Raw genomic sequence first — 18536 nt, 5'->3', positions numbered from 1 at the left:
ATGCCTAACCAGACGATCAGAAGTGTTGTTTTGTTTTGTTACTGAATGACAAAAAGGACAATAGGAAAATAAAAGAACAAGATACAGATCTGTACACTATATCAGATATTTCTTTTGTTTATAATTTATTATGTAAATAAAATACTAAAATATATTTTAAACTAGGTATGGAATAAACAATAAATAATTAAAATGGGACCTCTGGATAAATAGTCTTTCTTTTGACTTCGTTTTCTTTGCACTGTTGAGTCACGGCTTTTGTTTTGTCAGTAGACGACTGGCTCTGGCTAGTGACAGTAAGGCAATTGCTCTGTTGTGTCTTTGTTCTTAAACGTGAGCAAACTTAATATTTAATTCTAATTTTAACATTTTAATTCCTCTGTAATAATATATATAAGAGTGTTTCTTTGAAAATTACTTATTATAACTTTGAAAATAATAATAATTTTTTTTGGCCCGACCCGATCTTGGCCCGAACAAATCTCTGACCCGACCGGTCTCTCGGGCCTTCCGCTGGCCCGACCCGACCCGAAAAAATCGGGGACCCGCAGACCCCTATGAATTTGCCACAATAGCGGAAGACGACGATGATCTCCACACGACCACGAGAGATGATGATCGTGTTTCTGTTACCGCTGATCGATATCCAAGATTTTGCCGCGACTCTGAAAGACAGTGATGATGTTTCCGTGACTGAGAAAGATATTCTGAATTTTGCAGTGATCCCAGAAGATGACATGATGTCTTTACAACCGCGGGAAATGATCACGATATTACCTCGAGTTTGGCCTGACTGAAAATATCTGGCTAGAGGTGTACACTCTCTTAAATATGGTATTTATTTCATGTGTTTAGGAGGGTTTAAAAACTTAAATTGGATAGTTAGCTTCACTGCTTTAAAATTTATTTTTTTTACTTGAAAAACACACTCATTACCTCAAAAATCTATATATATAAAAGGCAAAGCCCTCACTGACTGACTCACTCACTCACTCACTCACTCATCACTAATTCTCTCACTTCCCATTTACCTAGGAGGCTGAAATTTGGTACACTGATTCTTTAGGCATTAAATAGGAAAACTAAGTGGTTTTTATTCTGATCGGACTCTCGGGCTCCGCCCCAGTGGCTCTGGAGTTTCCCATGTTAACCTAATGAGTACTCACATTTAAATGGAATAAATGAATCTTAACAGCTGTTTCAATTAAACAAGTTGTTTCTGTTCTATGATGTTCAATAGCATTAAAGTTACAAGGATTACCAACAGAGTGCAGCACTATTATTTTTTTTTAATATATTTGACAACAGCTAATTTTAAACCAAAAGGTGAGTGAGCAAAGCGAACGAACTTCAACCCGGGGGCGAGTTAGCGTAGCGAACGAGCTAACCTGAAGGCAAGTGAGCGCAGCGAACGAGCTCCAACTTAAAGGTGAGTGAGCGTAGCGAACGAACTTCAACCAGGACGTGTGAGCGCAGCGAACGTGCTCCAACCTAAAGGTGAGTGAGCGTAGCGAACGAACTTCAACCAGGACGTGATTGAGCCATGCGAACGAGCTCACATATGAAGTTAAACGGGGCAAAGCCCGCGGGTACAGCTAGTACTTTATAAAAGGATAGAAAGACAGAGTTTGGTGTAAAAACCACTAAGTAAAACCAATTCATTCTGAAAATTTTGTAAAACTATAAAATAATGGTATCGGTATTGAGAATTGATAAATTTTGGTATCAACACATCACTAATTGATATGTATGGCATATTTGCATTTGTAGATTAATTTACTTACCTAGTTCAACGTAACAGTTGATTACTCCAGAGACCAGTCTTGTATTGACAGTTTCTCCATTGCGCTCACGCTCAATCAATTTGAGCACTGCATTGGTCACTTGCTTGTTGAGAGGTTTGAATAGGTTTTCTCGCCATGTTACTAATGCCAGTTGATAAATTTCAAATATTCCTTTTCTCCCCTCTTCACACTCTCTCCGTACCCAGTGCCTGTTGCCAAATTGGTCCGTATAATATATACCTTGGTACAGAAGTTTGTGCCTAATATAAAAATGTCTGGGAAAGGAAAAAAGGACTGAATGTGAATAAAAGGGAAAAGAATAATAGGATTTGGAAAGAAATAGCAAGCTCACTATAGGATAGGATGAGCTTAATTTAATTTAGAACACACTACACAGACATAACTTAAAATTATTGTTACCAACAAATTGATATATTTAATGGGCATGTACATATTTCAGCCAAAAATAGCAGTTGAACCATATTTTTATTCATTGCAAATACAGTCGTACTTAAAAACCTCTTAAATTTTCATAATTTTTTTTTAATTGCATTTACAGCAACGATAAAGAGGATTATAATTGCTGTTATATGCAATTAACTGTTTTAGCACCTGCCCGTATACGTAGGCCTTGCACATATATCCTGCAAAGCAAGAGGTGAGTCTGTACATTACAAGAGTGAACTGTAATGATTAAATGAGCAAATCGAAGACTTTGCTATAGCTTCCTTTAGAGTACACATCTGTTGCGCTATTAACTGAGCCACTGGCTCACCATGCATACTCTGCACTTAACTGGGTAGTTTTTAACCAGTTGTTTCTTTTCTGCTATTCATGGAAGTGACAGTGGTACATATGTTTTGTGATTGTGCAATAACTTGGCTTCCGGTCATGAAAAATAATTTCAAAAACATTCTTTACCGAAGAAAACCAATAATAATTAATACAAGAACGATAGAACATGCTATGAGATTTTTCATAAATAATTTGCTGATACAATGTAAGATAGGCTATAGTTATTGTGTACAGTTCTTTTGAATAGTAATATCATGAATTTGTTGGGCCTTGTCTAGTTGAAAGTTGAAATCAAAATAATGGTATTGTAACCTGAACGTACATCTTAGTATGTAGGTCTAATTAATTCAATAGTATTAGTATCAAAAAAGGTATCTATATTTTACCTAACAGGAAGTGACGCGGTACATTATCTAACTAGGCGATAACCAACGTTCTTGGCATTTTGTACTTAAGACACCCCCTTCTGTCTGCATTCGTCCGAAAAAATCTTTAAGGAATAGCATGGAAAGGGTTACTTAACATTCTAATTGTTTAATTAGCTTGAGTTTTCTGAACATGGGTGCAGGAATAAAAAGGTTTTCTTAAGAAAATCTCCTGACATAAAATATCAATGGTGGTTTAAGTTTATTTATAAATGGTGTTGCTAAATACAACTAAAAACGTTGCTAATGCAACTAAAAAAGTTGTTGCTAATGCTGTTAATAGCCTACTAAATTTCCCAAAATGTCTTAGCCAGTTAAAAATTAATATTCAAATTGATTTTTATATGCCCGACCCATCACTCAATTTTGTCATGAAAATCTGTGGAGAAGACGTTTTGTTAGCAAAATGACAGAGCAGTTTACCTGTTGAGGTACGCGCAGACACCATTGAGCACTTTAGAGCTAAACTGGTACTCCTCCCACTGGCGAGTGTAGAACTGCAGCACGTCTTCGTCCATCAGGTCCAAACCGTCCTATAATAAAGGAACAAATATCAAAAAATATACTTAATAAAAATCAGGCGAAACATTAAAGGGGATTTGGCACTCCTTAAGGTGTATTTTTTTATTTTCAGCTTTAATCTTTTAAATGTAATATATTTAGGTTGTTATTGATCAAATTTAAAGGAATATAGTAAAAAAATATATATATCTCACTACATTAAATAAAATTGATTAGCTGAAAATCAACGTATTTTTTATAATTTTTAAAATTGATATAACTTTTGTATTATATGTCCTATTTTAATTATCTTGGTCTTGAATTATAGGCTTGGTCTTGAATTATAGGCTTGGTCTTGAACTAAAAATTCATGTATACCGGTACTCATATGTCTTAGTTTAACTTTAATATTTTTTAAGCAGTATCAGATTTTATAAGAATTTATTTAATTTCTTGTTTCTGTTGTTGTTAATTTGTAAATACAGTGGAACCTTGATAAGAAGACCCTCGATAAAAAGTCGCCCTTGATAACAAGTGTCATTTTCAAATCCCCTTAAAATTATTTTACACCTACAACCTAATCACATGTTATTACAAACCTCGATAAGAAGTCAACCTTGATAACAAGTCTTATTTTACAATCCACATGAGAGTCTTGCTGTACAATCCACATCTACTGCAAAAACTTATTTTGCCAAATGGATTCAAAATACATGTTTTTTTAGGTTTTTTTATTCAAAAGCTATGTACAAAATTGGAGTGTTTTTGGAATATCAAATTTTGTACGCTGAAACATGGAATTTTTAAAGTTGTAATCAGCGCTTAAATTTTTTCTACTGATTTTATATTTTTTTATGTTATGTCATGTTATTGCTGAACATGATATGTCCATTTTTAACCGAAAATAGAACAAAAAAGCGTGTCCTCCTCCTCGATGGAACCAGCTCACCTTCGTACTTACTGTACCGGCTCACCCCTTGCTTTGCTGGATACGTTCCATAGAAAGAAAAAAACAACACCTGCTCAAGAGGAACAAGGTTAAAAGCAAGCTTAAAAGAGGCCACAACCTCATAAAAAAAAACCAACACCTGCTCAAGAGATCTCAACAGAGCATCAGCTTACCCCAACAATTTAATTTACAATAATTATAATATAATGCATTTAAATGCAATAGGCTATAATTTAAGAATCAGCGATTCCTAAAAATATTATAGTTCGATGCAAGGAAGAAACGAGTACCAAAAAGAGAAGGGGGTGGCGATAAGGAATATGGGAGTGATAACAAACGCTAGTCTATACCAGCCTGCCGCGCTGAATACGTCTCCACACATTTAACTTCGTAGCTATTGGCCAAATAAGTGTTTACGTGTTTTCGTCATTGTTCTAATTGAACGAAAAATTGAGACCTTGTGGCCTGATGAAGAATCCTTTTGAGAGTCGAAACCAGTAGCCTAGACAGACTAGAACAAGACAAGAACCACTCCGGCAGTAAATAGTAACGATTGCGTGATAACGACACGAGTAGAAAATTTAAGATATGAGCCTTGGCGAGTAAAAACTTCTACGAGTGTCATTAACACTATTTACACGAGTTGCGTACACTATTTTATCTATGACAGTGTTTTAATTACAAAAAATCACTAGGTACTCATAACTTAAGAAGTTTTCGTTTATAACCTCTCATTGCCACTGACAGTGATGCAACGAAATATGGTACGAAACACTAATTGCACCACTCAACGATTAAATTGGGATGAACAGTTGATTAGTTGAAGTTCAAATCATTACAATTTTACTTCTTCTCTATCAATCCTTAAACCTCATTGGTCCGTTACCCGTGTTGTTATGAGTAAAACTATGCTGTTATGAAAGTAAACAATCTGTTGTGAGAAACTTTTCAATTGTAAGAACTGAACTGAAACGGCTACTTAAAAAAAAAAAAAAAAACTGTCGTAGGTTAAGGTATTTAAACCACTACTATATTTACTACAAGTGATTTGGAGATATACTAAAAACAAGAGATAATTTAATTTCATTCATTTTATTGGGCTTGGTGTACAGGGTTGCCACCAAAGTGAGATAAAAAAATTCATGCATAATTCAAGGTTTTCATTGGTAGTTTTGAAAAATTCATGGGGTATATGCTCGCACAATTTCACCATAAAAGAGTGTTGCCTAGTTCAGAATTGTACATTAATTTATCGACAATATATAGTTTTGTGTGCTACTATCAAATAAAACACATTTAATGCGTTTATTTTAGAGTTAAAAATAAGAATTTAATATAATTTATCCAGTCTAAAAAAGTAAAATCACAGATGAAAAAGGATTAATAAAAATCTTGTGTGTGATAATAAGATGTAATTATTAAAAAAAAATTGAAACATCTGATTTAACAACATCATAGGCCTAATGATAAATTCAAACGTTAGACGAAATAGTAAATTAAAAAATTAGTCGGATTGGTAGTTAGGTTTGGCCTAACCTAAAAAACATTGCATCCAAACATAAAAGGTTTAACTTAGTTAATCCAGCAATGGCCTAGAACTTTACTGTCTAAACATCAAATTAAGATAATAGGCTACTATAAAAACAAATGTTAAGAACATGATCAAGAAACGGTTAACTTGGTAATGAATGGGCCATATCTAGGCCTACTAAAACGCACATGCAATTTATTACTTTATACTGTAACACAGTAGGCTAGACTACATTGTAATCCAAAACTGAATCTTGGCTAAGTTAGGCCTGAACCAACTTCTATTTATTGAGAAGATTAAAGGTTACCGACTGACTGATAAAAACACTCTAAAAAGGTAAGATTATGTAAATAAATATTTAGTTAATGCTAAGAACGAAACAAAAGTAATGGAATGTATGTAAGTTTAGACATAGGCTAACTTACATTAAGTAATAAAAAAAAAATTAATTACATTACAGAAAAGGTTAAAATAAACTTAGTTAGGAGGATGTTTCTTCAGATTGGATCAGTTTATATATTATTATTTGCCTACACAGGTTTAAATCACAGTTAAAACAATTATTTAATTAAATTTACATCTCATTAAAAACTTAGTTAGATTCGTATTGACTGAAAACACCTAGTTATATGCTTCAACAAAACATTTACATTTACCTTCCTCAGAACGAAATCACCATTTTTCAGCACAACATTGACTTCTTGCAACTTAGGCCTAAATAAATAAACTTAATCTCACGTTGTAACACATTTACTCAACACTGACAGTAGTTTGAAATGACGACATATTTGACCAAAACAAACACAGAAGACGATTAAGTTCCAGCCGGCGCAAGCCATTTTGACCTTTATGGCAAGGCAAGGTACTTCTTATTTTAACGTTATAAAGTATCGGAAGTATAATATATCAGTAATAAAAAATATTTAATCTGAACACTTGTTCCACTGAGTGTTGGGTAATCAATTATAAGAAGCACAAAACTGAATCACGAGTGCAACAAGTGATCTTACTGTCCAGTGTCCACCACTACTTCAAACTTCAAACGTTTGACTCGTTTCTAAGTTTCAGATCAGTTTAAAACTTTTAGGTTATGGTTACTCTGTATTTCCTTCCACACGAACACTAGACAGACACTAGAGTAGAGAGTAGAGAATGAGAGCGAGCATCAATTCCGATTGTCGATGTTTTCGAAACATCGATGTCTTTTCTATCGATGTTCGAAGTTATTTGTTTACATCGATGGTAGATTACCGAACCGATGATTTGGTTTGTTACATCGGTCTTTTAGGCCAACAAAAGTAATGAAATATGAAATATTGATGTTTTCCGTAACTGAATTGTATTGGTTTTAGGTTAATTGGCTGTTACAGTGCAGAGAACAGACAACAGACGAGAAACTCGGAACAAACATCGATGTGATCGATGTTTTAGCTCCGAAAGCATCGATTTTATCGGTAGATCGGTACTCGCACAGACAATAACTCGGTGGTAGAGATGGGCGTTATAACATAACAGGAATAACAGGATGAATAACAGTGTTGCGGCCACGGCAACGTTATCGCGGCAACACGTTGCAGAGAACTCCCTGTTATTATAATAACGTATCTATCTACACAATGTTGCAGGAAAGCCGCGCGACAACGAAAACGAAAACATGCATTGCCATTAGTGCCGTTGCCGCAACGCTACCAGACCAGAGCAACGATAACTTCTGAAACGAACTAGAATAACGCATCCTGTCTGGACAACGCGGCAACGCCCGACTCCCGAGTCCCGATTACAACTGAAAACTGAACTGATCAACCGACAATGATAACTGAACGCCGCAACAGCAACACCGACCGGCGGACAACGGTTTATAGCGGCAACGAGCTGGCAATCGTTATTGAAATAACAGGTTGCCGCAATACGTTATTGGGCAGCTGCGTTATCGTTATAACCGTTGCCGGAAAACAACGATAATTCCCATCTCTAGACTACTCGGCTGACGTCGGTTGCGATCGGATTTGACCTTGAATAAACTACGCAATCGTTTCTGTTCGTGCCATGGCAACAAAACTTTTTATCTCGACACTCCCACTTTGACGTTTTATCTCGGTGTTCATTTCGAGAATGGTTTTAATACGGAGTATTTGATTCAGCACATTTAGGGGTTTTGGCTGAATTGTTAATAATGATTTTGAGAATTCATGGTCCAATGACGAAATTCACGCATAATTCACGCACTTTTTCATGGTCACCTAAATTCACGCATAATTCACGCTTTTCAAGGTTTTCATGGCTGGTGGCAACCCTGGTGTAGTATCCAATAAAAAGTTATTGAGCTTTCATCTTTATTGAGGATTAATTCATTTGACGATTTTGAGGGTTAATTACTTAAAAAGACAAGAGTTCTGATATTATGTCACTCACAATAGCAGATGTATTTTCTACCCATCAGATGACAAAAACTTTCACATCATTGCTATTCCAAACAATGAATAAACATTAAATAGTTTTTTCACTACCTAACATCATTTTGAGCATGAATACGAAAGATTATTTACAGTAGTTCCTCAATAATTCGGCCATCCAGCCCCCGGCTCGGGGTTTCGGCTCTAGATACAGCTTCTCCAATAATCTAGCCAAATAAAAAAACTTTGATTGTATCTGTATTGCTTTGAAAAAAGTATACTAACATTTAACAACATAATGGAGCTGTAGTAGTAAGTGAATAACTTGTCCTATAACAATTTGTAAATATTTGACATGAATTAGCATGTTTTTACAATTATTAGTACATTACAATCAAGATTTGTATTGTACAGTAATTAATTTCTGTACATGAGAGAAAATTAACTCTGAAAATAAACACTAATTAATTTTGCCCAGCAAAGAACTGCCTGCTGCTGACAAAAACTGGGACAAAACCTGAAACACGCACACACAACAGACCAAAATCTAGGTTACACTCTCTTAAACAGAGTTTAATTTCTTACTGAATGAATGAATGAATGAATTAAATGAAAAAGTGCTTTATTTATCAAAATAAAAGGTTTACAATCATACAACAACAAAATAATAAAGGGCCTAACAATTACAACTTTTCAAGTTGGCCTAGCACTTACAACAATGGTTTTTTGGACCTTCTGTTATAATTTCTTACTGTTACTGTAAATGAACATAGTGTCAGTTATATCCTACATATGGAATCACTGTGTTTATGATTTACTAACTGATGAAACCAATTTCAAAAATCCATGTCCATGAGGCATTTTACATTGAACAGCTTTGCATTGAAGCGTTTTATTGTAGTGTTAACTATTTTGAATCCATAAGATATCTCAAGTTTAATATTTGAAATGGTCTTTTACTTGTGTAACTTTTCTGTAAATCTTGCCAACCATTCCCTTGTTTTAAGTGGAATATCGAGAGATTACTGTAGTAGTTGCATGGAAATTAACAAACCTTTAACAAGTTGACCAAATACGTTCGAAGGAAGTCCCTTAATCTTTTGTAGAGCTCTAGCCCAACCAACTGTGCTCCACCCGTGGTGGTCTGAGATCCTTTTTTCACTTTGGATGAGCTGCTGGTTTTTGGCGCCTGTTGGTGCACACTTGTACAATAGTTGTACACATGTCTAATTTTACAGTTAAGGAATAATAAAGTGATTGCAGTAAGCTAAATACTAATAAAAGATCAAATAGAAAAACTATTTAATTGATGTAAAATACTCGATTGGGATGAATTTACTTTTTCTCAAAACCCATTAAGGGTTTCCCTATAGGTTACCAGATTTGAAAATAAAAGATTGGTATATTTTATACATAAACATTATTTTTTTGGTAAACTATAGTTTAAAAAAACTGATTTAAGGAAATTAATATTTGTATGGGATAACTTATTACTCAATAAAATCTGTTATCTAGACCCATAAGAAAGTTAAAAGTAATCTCTAGTTCTTTAAGTACAAAAACTTTCTTCAACAAATGTGATTCAAAAGACATATGATGCACATTGGCGCAATTGAAGAGCACAATGTTGTTTTCTTGCCGCTTTGAACTAAAATTTTACGGATAGTAAGAAAATATTGATAAATAAAAAATGGTCATATTCAGAATTGTATCAAGAACTACATTGTAGATAATTGTCACTACCGTAGGCTATTCACCACATATGTCAAAAGTTCTTAAGCAAGAATATTCACCACAACATCCACAACATGGTTAGCAACAACAATAGCATCATAAGCTGACACAATACAAAAACTAAAGGCGGTGCCACACTGCTGTCTGCACCATAACGTTATGTTACGCTTCAGATTTTTTGAGCCAATTGCTTAACGTGGTTTCATATGGATTAAGTCACACTTCCGCAGACAGACTCTGCCGACTCCAGCAGACATGACTGCTGGATCGCTTGCCGAGCGATCGGGAGCAGATGTAACGATGCTTCTGTGGCCACGCGCATGCGCACTGAGGTCATCTGCACCACATGCCCCTAGGCTTTTTCAGGGAACATGCATAACATTCTCTAAAATATATATTTTTTTAAGTTTAATTGAAATAAAACCAGTAGCCAAACTTTTAAACAAAATATCAGAAGGACACATTAATTTATATTTCAAAAGATAATTCTGGGGTTTTTGGTAAAACTTTGATCGCCGATTTGTCTACATGGTTGCTTTGAATATTGAAAAAATAGGTTTAACGAGACCATTGTCACTACTTGTGTAAAATTAGTTTAGTCTTTCCAAAATAGAAACATGCAATAAAAATAGGATTTTTTTTATTTGATCGAAACCTTCATGGAAATTTCCCTTAAATGAAAAATGGATGTAGGTAGTTTATACAAACAAAAAGTACCTATTTGATTTTAACTAATCTTATACCTAGACCCATATTTCAAAGAAAAGAAAATTTTCTATCACCCCAATAAAAAGTAGCCTATTCATTACTTATTTGGCCTAACATATGTAGTCATATATGAATTGTTACATGTTCTCACAAAATATATTCAGCCTAATATTTAGCATAACTTGTTAAAATATAGCATATTGTTTTAGTAATTTAACATAAAATGTCATGCTATAACTTATGTATATTATTATAGCAGCCTACTTATTTTGATAAAATAATTAGTAAGTGTGCATAGTAGTGCAAACCACATTTATTTACATATTTTAAGACAGTAAATAGTGTCATGTGAATGGATTTGCTTGGTTTTATAACGTCAGAAATTTCAAAAATCTGATGAAAATTATGCTAAAAAGCATAGGGACATATTTAAGGACACTTGAGGACATCTAGGGACAAATTGTGATGGATATAGGGTAATTTTTATCAAGGTTGGTGGGAACCCTGGAGCTGAGTCAAAATTGGGCTGTGTGACGTTCGCAGATGTCTGTCCCTGTGTGGCTTGTGCATCAGCAGCACAACGTTACAAAATGTACGTAACGTTACGGCGCAGACAGCGGTGTGGCACCGCCTTAATGCATTTCCCAAATGGAAATGGATAGTTTTAAATAAATTGTAATACATAGTTTTAGATTAAGTACACCTAACTTAATGTTTAAATTTAAGCTAAAAATAAAGCTCAAAATAATATGAGTACTTTAACATTAATAAAGTTATCACTGGTATTTATGGCAGGCCTAAGGTTTGTGATATGGACCAATTAATTTTACTAAGGCTTAAACATTTTTGTCAAGAAATACATGAATCCGATATTTTCAAAAAGGATACGTATACAACTGCATGTAGCGGGGCTTCAACATAGACTGGCGGCTATAGACTTGGTCTATGCCCTCCCGCAAATCGCCCCATATCTGGTCTAGATCGATCTGTTTAAGGCCAGGGTTATTTTGGCTATGGTGGCTGCTTCGGTGACTAGACATTTCAGCTTTTTTGTAATAATCTGAAATCAACATTAAAAATCAAATGTGCAATCAGCTTCAAACTTTTATAAATCTAATATCAATTCAATAACAGCTATCAGTTAATTGATATCTATTCACTAGTACCTAGATAGAGTTCTAATCGCCCTAAAACTCAGAACACAAAACATAAATTCAAATTACAACTTAGATCAATAATACTAGAGCAAACCCAATAAGTCTACTATGATTCACAGGTCTTAAGGTAAAAAATACTACAAATGAGTAGGCTAATTAATGACGTATCTTGTACCACAAATATCACTTCCTAATTGTCTTCCAGTAAATTGACTGCTTACCATTGAAATAATAAATAATAAGAAGGTAGTAAGAATGTAAGGCTGCTTAGAAATCACCCTAAAATATACATGCTGAAATCAATGTTAAACTGACATTACATCAACATTGGGCACATTAATGTCATAATATCATATAGTAAAATCAAGATGGCCACTGCTCCACTACTTTCTAACCTCAAATCCATTTTCCTACTTTAACTTGTTGTCTGCTAAAATTTTAGCTAGTATAAGGTGCTTAAACATCAATAGATGACACCGGAGAACAGCACCTGAGCTTCGAAGACAACACAAGGCCAGCGGGAAACTCACCGTCCCAGACACCGATCCACACCAGGTAGACCTACCCCTGCATTGTACCAGAGACTTAAGTGTATACCATTTAAATATACAATCTATTCGTAATAAGGTAGAAGCTCTAGAATTATGGTTAGACAAATGTCCCTTTGATATATTGACAATAAACGAACATTGGCTTGGCAAAGAGGAATCAACACTGTACATACCGACTGGCTATGCATTAGGTAGCATATTCTATAGAAATGCGCAATTAACTAGGGGTGGAAGCGCAATTTTTGTGAAGAATTCTATTGATTTTAAACTGATAGATTGATAGGTTAGCTGTGTTGATCTTTGCTTTGAGGCAGCAGCTATAGTTTTGTCAAAGATTAATGTCATTGTTGTTGTAGTTTATCGTACTCCTAAGTCAGATACCAATACATTTTTTCATAATTTGGAGTATCTCCTAGAATTTTCAAATGAAAAGTTTGTAAACTTAAAAACTTGAGACTTTAATATAGACACAAAATAAGAATCTAATGAATGTAACTGTTATCTTGATTTACTTCGATCCTTGAATTTGTATTGTTTAAATGACCAAAGCACAAGACAAGAAGCTTGCTTGGATAATATAATAACAAACCTTGATAGGTCGAGCATAGTATGCCAAGTATTGGAACCTATTTTGTCAGACCATGCTGGTGTGTCTGCAGTTTTTTTTAACTGGGGGGTAGGCCTAATGGATAAAAGTACTGAAAAAAAAATCATTTGTATTGAAAAGAGTACTTTCCGCTGGCTCAGTTTTAACAACCCTAGAGCTGGCACTAGTGTAACGCTGTACTGGCATAGGGATATTATTGATTATGTAATATCATTTTTAAACCATCATAAAAATTAGAAATAGCAACATAACTGTGGATTATTATAGCCTATATCATTTTGTTCAGAATAAGACAAAGAACAATAATATAGGGGGTTTAAATGGTTACCACAAAAAAGTTTTTCCGAATTGTTGGCATTATTAATTTTTTTTCAATGTTTTTATATTCCGTCGTGTAGCTAAGTGCAGGTAAGACTTATCATCATAAGGTAAATTGTAAAGTTGTAGTAAATTTTGTGCTGATTCCAAAAATATATAGTTTATATAGCTTATTTTGTGTATTTTGTTTGATAGCCCTATTATTATATTGATCGTACCCCCGCGCTAGTACCAAATAATCATCCAACCCAGGTCATGTACTAAACCGTACACCTTATATAATACATAATAATAATAATATATAATATATACCGGGTGTCCAAAACCACCCGTACACCCCTTTCAAAACGATGGAAACCGTTTCTTATGAACAAAAAATAATAGAGAACTAGCTATATTGGGCACGGTCTACCAAATGGAGACCGTAATCAAAATTGGTAGTTTACATTTAAAAAAGTCAACATCCGGTGTGAAAAAGCCACTTCCGGTGTGATTTTGGATTTGAAATTATCACCATTTGGTAGACCGTGCCCAATTTAGCTAGTTCTGTATTATTTTTTGTTTGTAAGAAAAGGTTTCCATCGTTTTGAAAGGGGTGTACGGGTGGTTTTGGACACCCGGTATATATATATATAATATGTATAATGGCCTTAGTGCCGAAATACGTATTAGTTTAATAAAAATTAATTTCAAGGTAGGCTACTCTGGTTTGTATTATTTAACTTATTTATTAAAACAATAGCCCTAAAAAGTGAACAAAACTAAAAAAAAAATTAATATATTATATACCGTAACACCTGCATTGGCGCCGTATATCAGGCGTTGCCATTTCGGCCGAGGCCGTTCGCGCCGTATATCCGGCGTTTGCCGGCGCTAGGGTTAGAGTTTAAAGAAATATTGTCACAATTCAACTGGTCACAGCTTAAACATACAACAACATTGACCAAGCTTTTGTACCATTTTTATTTGTTTTGCCTACTTCTTTAGAAGAATGCTGTAAAACTAGGAAAATAAAAAATAATAAATCTAAAAGGTCAAAAATCACATGGTTTACACCAGAGTTAAAGAACATTAGAGATTTCATTGTTACTTTATATGATAGGTATAAGTTGTCAATAGGTGGTGAAAATGAACAAAGGCATAAACATATCTATAAGTAAGCAAAAAGAAAATATAGGGCAAAAATTAAAGAAGCCAAAATATGTGCAAATGACAATTACATAAAAAAAACTCTAAGGATAGCTGTAAAGCTGCTTGGAATATAATAAAGGTTGAGTCTAATCGTTCTGAAGGTAGACAAAGAAGTGCCTGTGAGCACTAATGCTTTTAATGACTACTTCATAAGCTCTGTTTCACATAAAACAATAAATATTACTAGTAGATAATTATATTTCTAGCTGTAATGGAGGAACCAATTGCTTCAAGTGGCAAAGCATTGATCATAGCAAAGTGTTGTTAAAGAGTGTCTCTAAGTTAAGTTCATCCTAAAGTGAAGATTATTAGGACGGTGCAACTGCGCAGGTGATTAAGAAATTAGTAAGCGGATTAATTTTTGGCCTCGTGGTGTCGGTCGTGCTGCGCATGTATCCCCTTCAGCCAATTATGCATGGTTGAACGGTTGTTCGCCCCTTGTGCCGTAGACTTTTAGTCACTATTGGTCAGTATGGGTTGGACATGAAAAGGGATTGTATGATACAACATTTACAGAAGTGATATATAATTTTATATTTTTGATTAAATTTTTAAAGGAACGTAATTTTTTGCCTAGATTTTGCCAATGCGAACATGATTGTTAATCTGAATCAATAAATGACTGACTTAAGTGAATAAAGTGTGAGTGTTTACGGTTAGGAATGATAATTAGCCTATATGGGTTGAAAATAGTACATCCACTAGCCGGTTCTAAGTCACCTCTGAGGAAGAGAGTTTCATGTTGTAAATGGTTAGGACTGCAAACGTTTACTTAACTTGTTCTTAAAAATGGCCTGCGTTATAACAAATCTCTATCCCTATTTCCTATATCCTTATTTTGATACGGGTAAGGTTTGCGCAGACAACGGTTTTAAAAACTGCTGAAAGAAACGGCTTCAACGATTTTTTTTAAGCGGTTGAAAATATTCGTTGTTTGGAGTTCATTGTTGAATATGGTGAGTTAATGTTGTTTGAAGGTTTATTGCGCACATTTCCCATCACAATGGAAAAATTCAATACACAACTTTTCTGGAATTTGTAATCTGAAGCCGCCCTCAGATTGCCGATCCCAAACGTTTTGTATTATACATTTACTCTTTTATTAAAGCAGTTATTGTCTACAAATTATATAGGTCTATACAGTGTGCCTATACAACAGTCCCGGAATGGCTTAATACTTTTTTAACCAACATAGATAAGGTTGTTTTGTATAGATATTTATCATAAAAACCTATATTTTTAACAATTATTAATTTTCCTTTCCTCCGGAGGACGTCCCACAAGGTGTAAGAAGAAAATCTTTAATTTAAGCAAACATTAATTGCATCTTTGAACGGCTGTCATTTTCGACTCGATTATCCGTTTCAGTTCAAATTTGCAGCTTTGTATTTTACTAGTAAAGACCTTTAATTTGATGTGCATATCAACTTATGCTTACATTTTCTTTTAACCACTTTGACAGAGTTATTTTGAATCTGCTTAGGTTTACACTCTAGGCTTCTTTTGGCAGCTTGTTAAAAAGCTTGACTTTCATGAACAAATGGCTTTTTTAGATTTTTCTAGTTTTATAGAAATGCAATCAAGTAAATAGTTCCGTCTAGTAGGCCTATTATATTTGTGAAATTCACTTCTAAAACTATAACTATTTAAGTTTTCCTCAACACTAACTAAGCTAAAATAAACATACAAACATGGAAGAGTCATTTTTTGGAATTCTTTAAAATGTGGAACACATGATTCTCCATCAGGGATGTTTGCCATTATCCTAATAGCTTTTTTTCCATATAAATGCTTTTTCAGAATCTGAGATATTACCCCAAAATGTTACTCCATACATTAAATGGGAATTTAAAAAAGCATAGTAAGCTGTAACGCCTGTAACTAACATTAAGGAACTACCGTAACATATTTTTTTAATTTTCTAAATAAACAAGTAACTCTAGTTAGTTTTCTACACAGCTGATTTATTTGAGATTTCCAATCAAGTCTGCTATCTAGGTATAATCCTAATAGTTTTACCGGTTTAATGCCTTCATTTATAAATTTATTTCTTAGAAAATACCATGTTTTCTGTTTTACTATTATTAACAAGTAACCATTCCTCAACTGCTATCATCAAATTATTTTCTTCAATTAATAAACCATTTAAAAATCATTGCTTTGATTCAGAAGAGTGGTGTCATCAGCATGTAATACTGCTTTACATGCATATTGAAGGCAAAATCATTTACTGCAACTATACAAAGGAAAGGACCCAATACCGATCCTTGAGGGACTCTTACCTGAATTGTTTTGAAATCAGAATGTTCTTGATCTTTTACAACCATTTGCTTTCTGTTACTTAAGTAGGCCTAAGAAGTTATTAACTGTAGTTGAGAGTTTCTTATCCCCTAACTACACAATTTACTTACAATTAATTCATGGGAGATTGTGTCAAAAGCTTTTGTGAGGTCTATTAGTTGCAGATGATAGATATTTATTTTCACAGTTTTCCAAAACATTCTCTACTATTGTTTCTATGGCTTTGGTTGTGTTCAAGTTTTGAAGGAACCCAAATTGATCTTTACATAGCAAACCATTACTACTAAAAAATAAACTAAGTTGGTCCTTCACACAACTTTCAAAAACCTTAGGCCTACTAAACATAGGTATTAAAGAGATTGGCCGATAACTAGATGTAGATGGATTTTATCTCTCCCCTTTTTTATAAACTGGAACTATTTTTGTAACTTTTAATGCCTGAGGAAATACACCATGATCCAACATCATATTGAACAAGAATGTCAAAGGGTCTACAAGTACCCCAATTACTTCTTTTAACAATTTGTTGGAAAACCCATAATAATCGGGTTATGTTGAGCTGCGCATGCCGTTCCCAGAATTCAGGGATTACCCAACTAATTGGTCGTGCTGTGCATGTGGCTCCTCAAAGGTAGTCTACAAACTGTGCATAAGCTGGTCAACTGTTTTCACGTATTCTAAGTTACTGTTAGGAGCAAATGCAACAATATGTTCAATACGGTTATTTATGAGCAGCAAGTGTTCTCACCCTTGCCAGTCTTTATTTCCATTCGTTTGAGTGCAACATGAACGTCATTGATGTTCTTTGGAAGAGGTAGAAGAAGGCTTCTCTTGGCGCTGTTTAAATTTTTCTCTCCTCCAGAGGGACGGCCCACAAGGAGTAAGAAGAAAGTCTTTAATGTAAGCTGGCAAAAGATTTTTCTTCCTAGTTCCGGCAAACATTAAAAACTAGTACCGTACGGTAACAAAACACAATGGGCCAATCACAAAAAAAGAGCTAGCCTATGAAAAAGTTAATTTAATAAGATTGAGAGTGATAAGTTATTGTAGACATCATAAGTAGGCCCTATGGCAAAATTTGTAGCCTACTAACAACACACTATATACAAGCAAAAGTTATAAAAAATGAAAAAAACATAGCTACGGTAGCCTAACATAAAGTTTTAAAAACTAGGAACTAGGCTAAGCTAAGTTTTCTAGGACTCCCGGTAACTTAAGACTTGAAATTCAGGTTTACCAGCAGAGAGTTAGCACGGTAGACAATTTGATCTGATTTATGGCTAAGCAGTTTAGGGTGTTTTACTCCTCGGATTGCAACTTTTGGAGGGTAGACTTCCTTATCTGTTGGCACAAACAACCGAATGAAAATATTGATCGATATATCGAATGAAACAATCGAATAATCGATATTTTCATTTGGTTGTTTGTGCCAACAGATACGGAGGTCTACCCCTCTTGGAGAGTTCAAATATCTGTGGCATCTCAGTAAAAGAGAACAGCCCAAATTACAACAGACTGTGGAAGGCTTGGGTGAAAGTAGCCTACACAGCACTAGTGGATTATTTGAGTTAGCATACACTTAACAGAGATG

General features: G+C 34.3%; 1 protein-coding gene across 1 annotated transcript in view; it reads right to left on the bottom strand.

Moving 5' to 3' along the window:
- Positions 1 to 18536, bottom strand: part of LOC128997816 (cullin-1-like) — a 58948-nt gene that overhangs the window by 39601 nt on the left and 811 nt on the right. Inside the window, exons 2-5 of the mRNA XM_054423553.1 lie at positions 11709 to 11880; positions 9433 to 9604; positions 3428 to 3537; positions 1785 to 1993 (exon numbers count right to left, since the gene is read on the bottom strand). Coding sequence (XP_054279528.1) covers positions 1785 to 1993; positions 3428 to 3537; positions 9433 to 9604; positions 11709 to 11860 — 643 coding nt within the window. The 5' untranslated portion in view covers positions 11861 to 11880. The remainder of the gene's footprint in view (positions 1 to 1784; positions 1994 to 3427; positions 3538 to 9432; positions 9605 to 11708; positions 11881 to 18536) is intronic.

The sequence above is a fragment of the Macrosteles quadrilineatus genome, unplaced genomic scaffold (assembly GCF_028750875.1).
Source record: "Macrosteles quadrilineatus isolate MER2022 unplaced genomic scaffold, UCM_ALF_1.0 Scaffold_7__1_contigs__length_78375512, whole genome shotgun sequence".
NCBI lineage: Eukaryota > Metazoa > Arthropoda > Insecta > Hemiptera > Cicadellidae > Macrosteles > Macrosteles quadrilineatus.
Note: the sequence above shows the minus strand (reverse complement) of the source record. Positions and strands in the feature narration are given on the sequence as shown.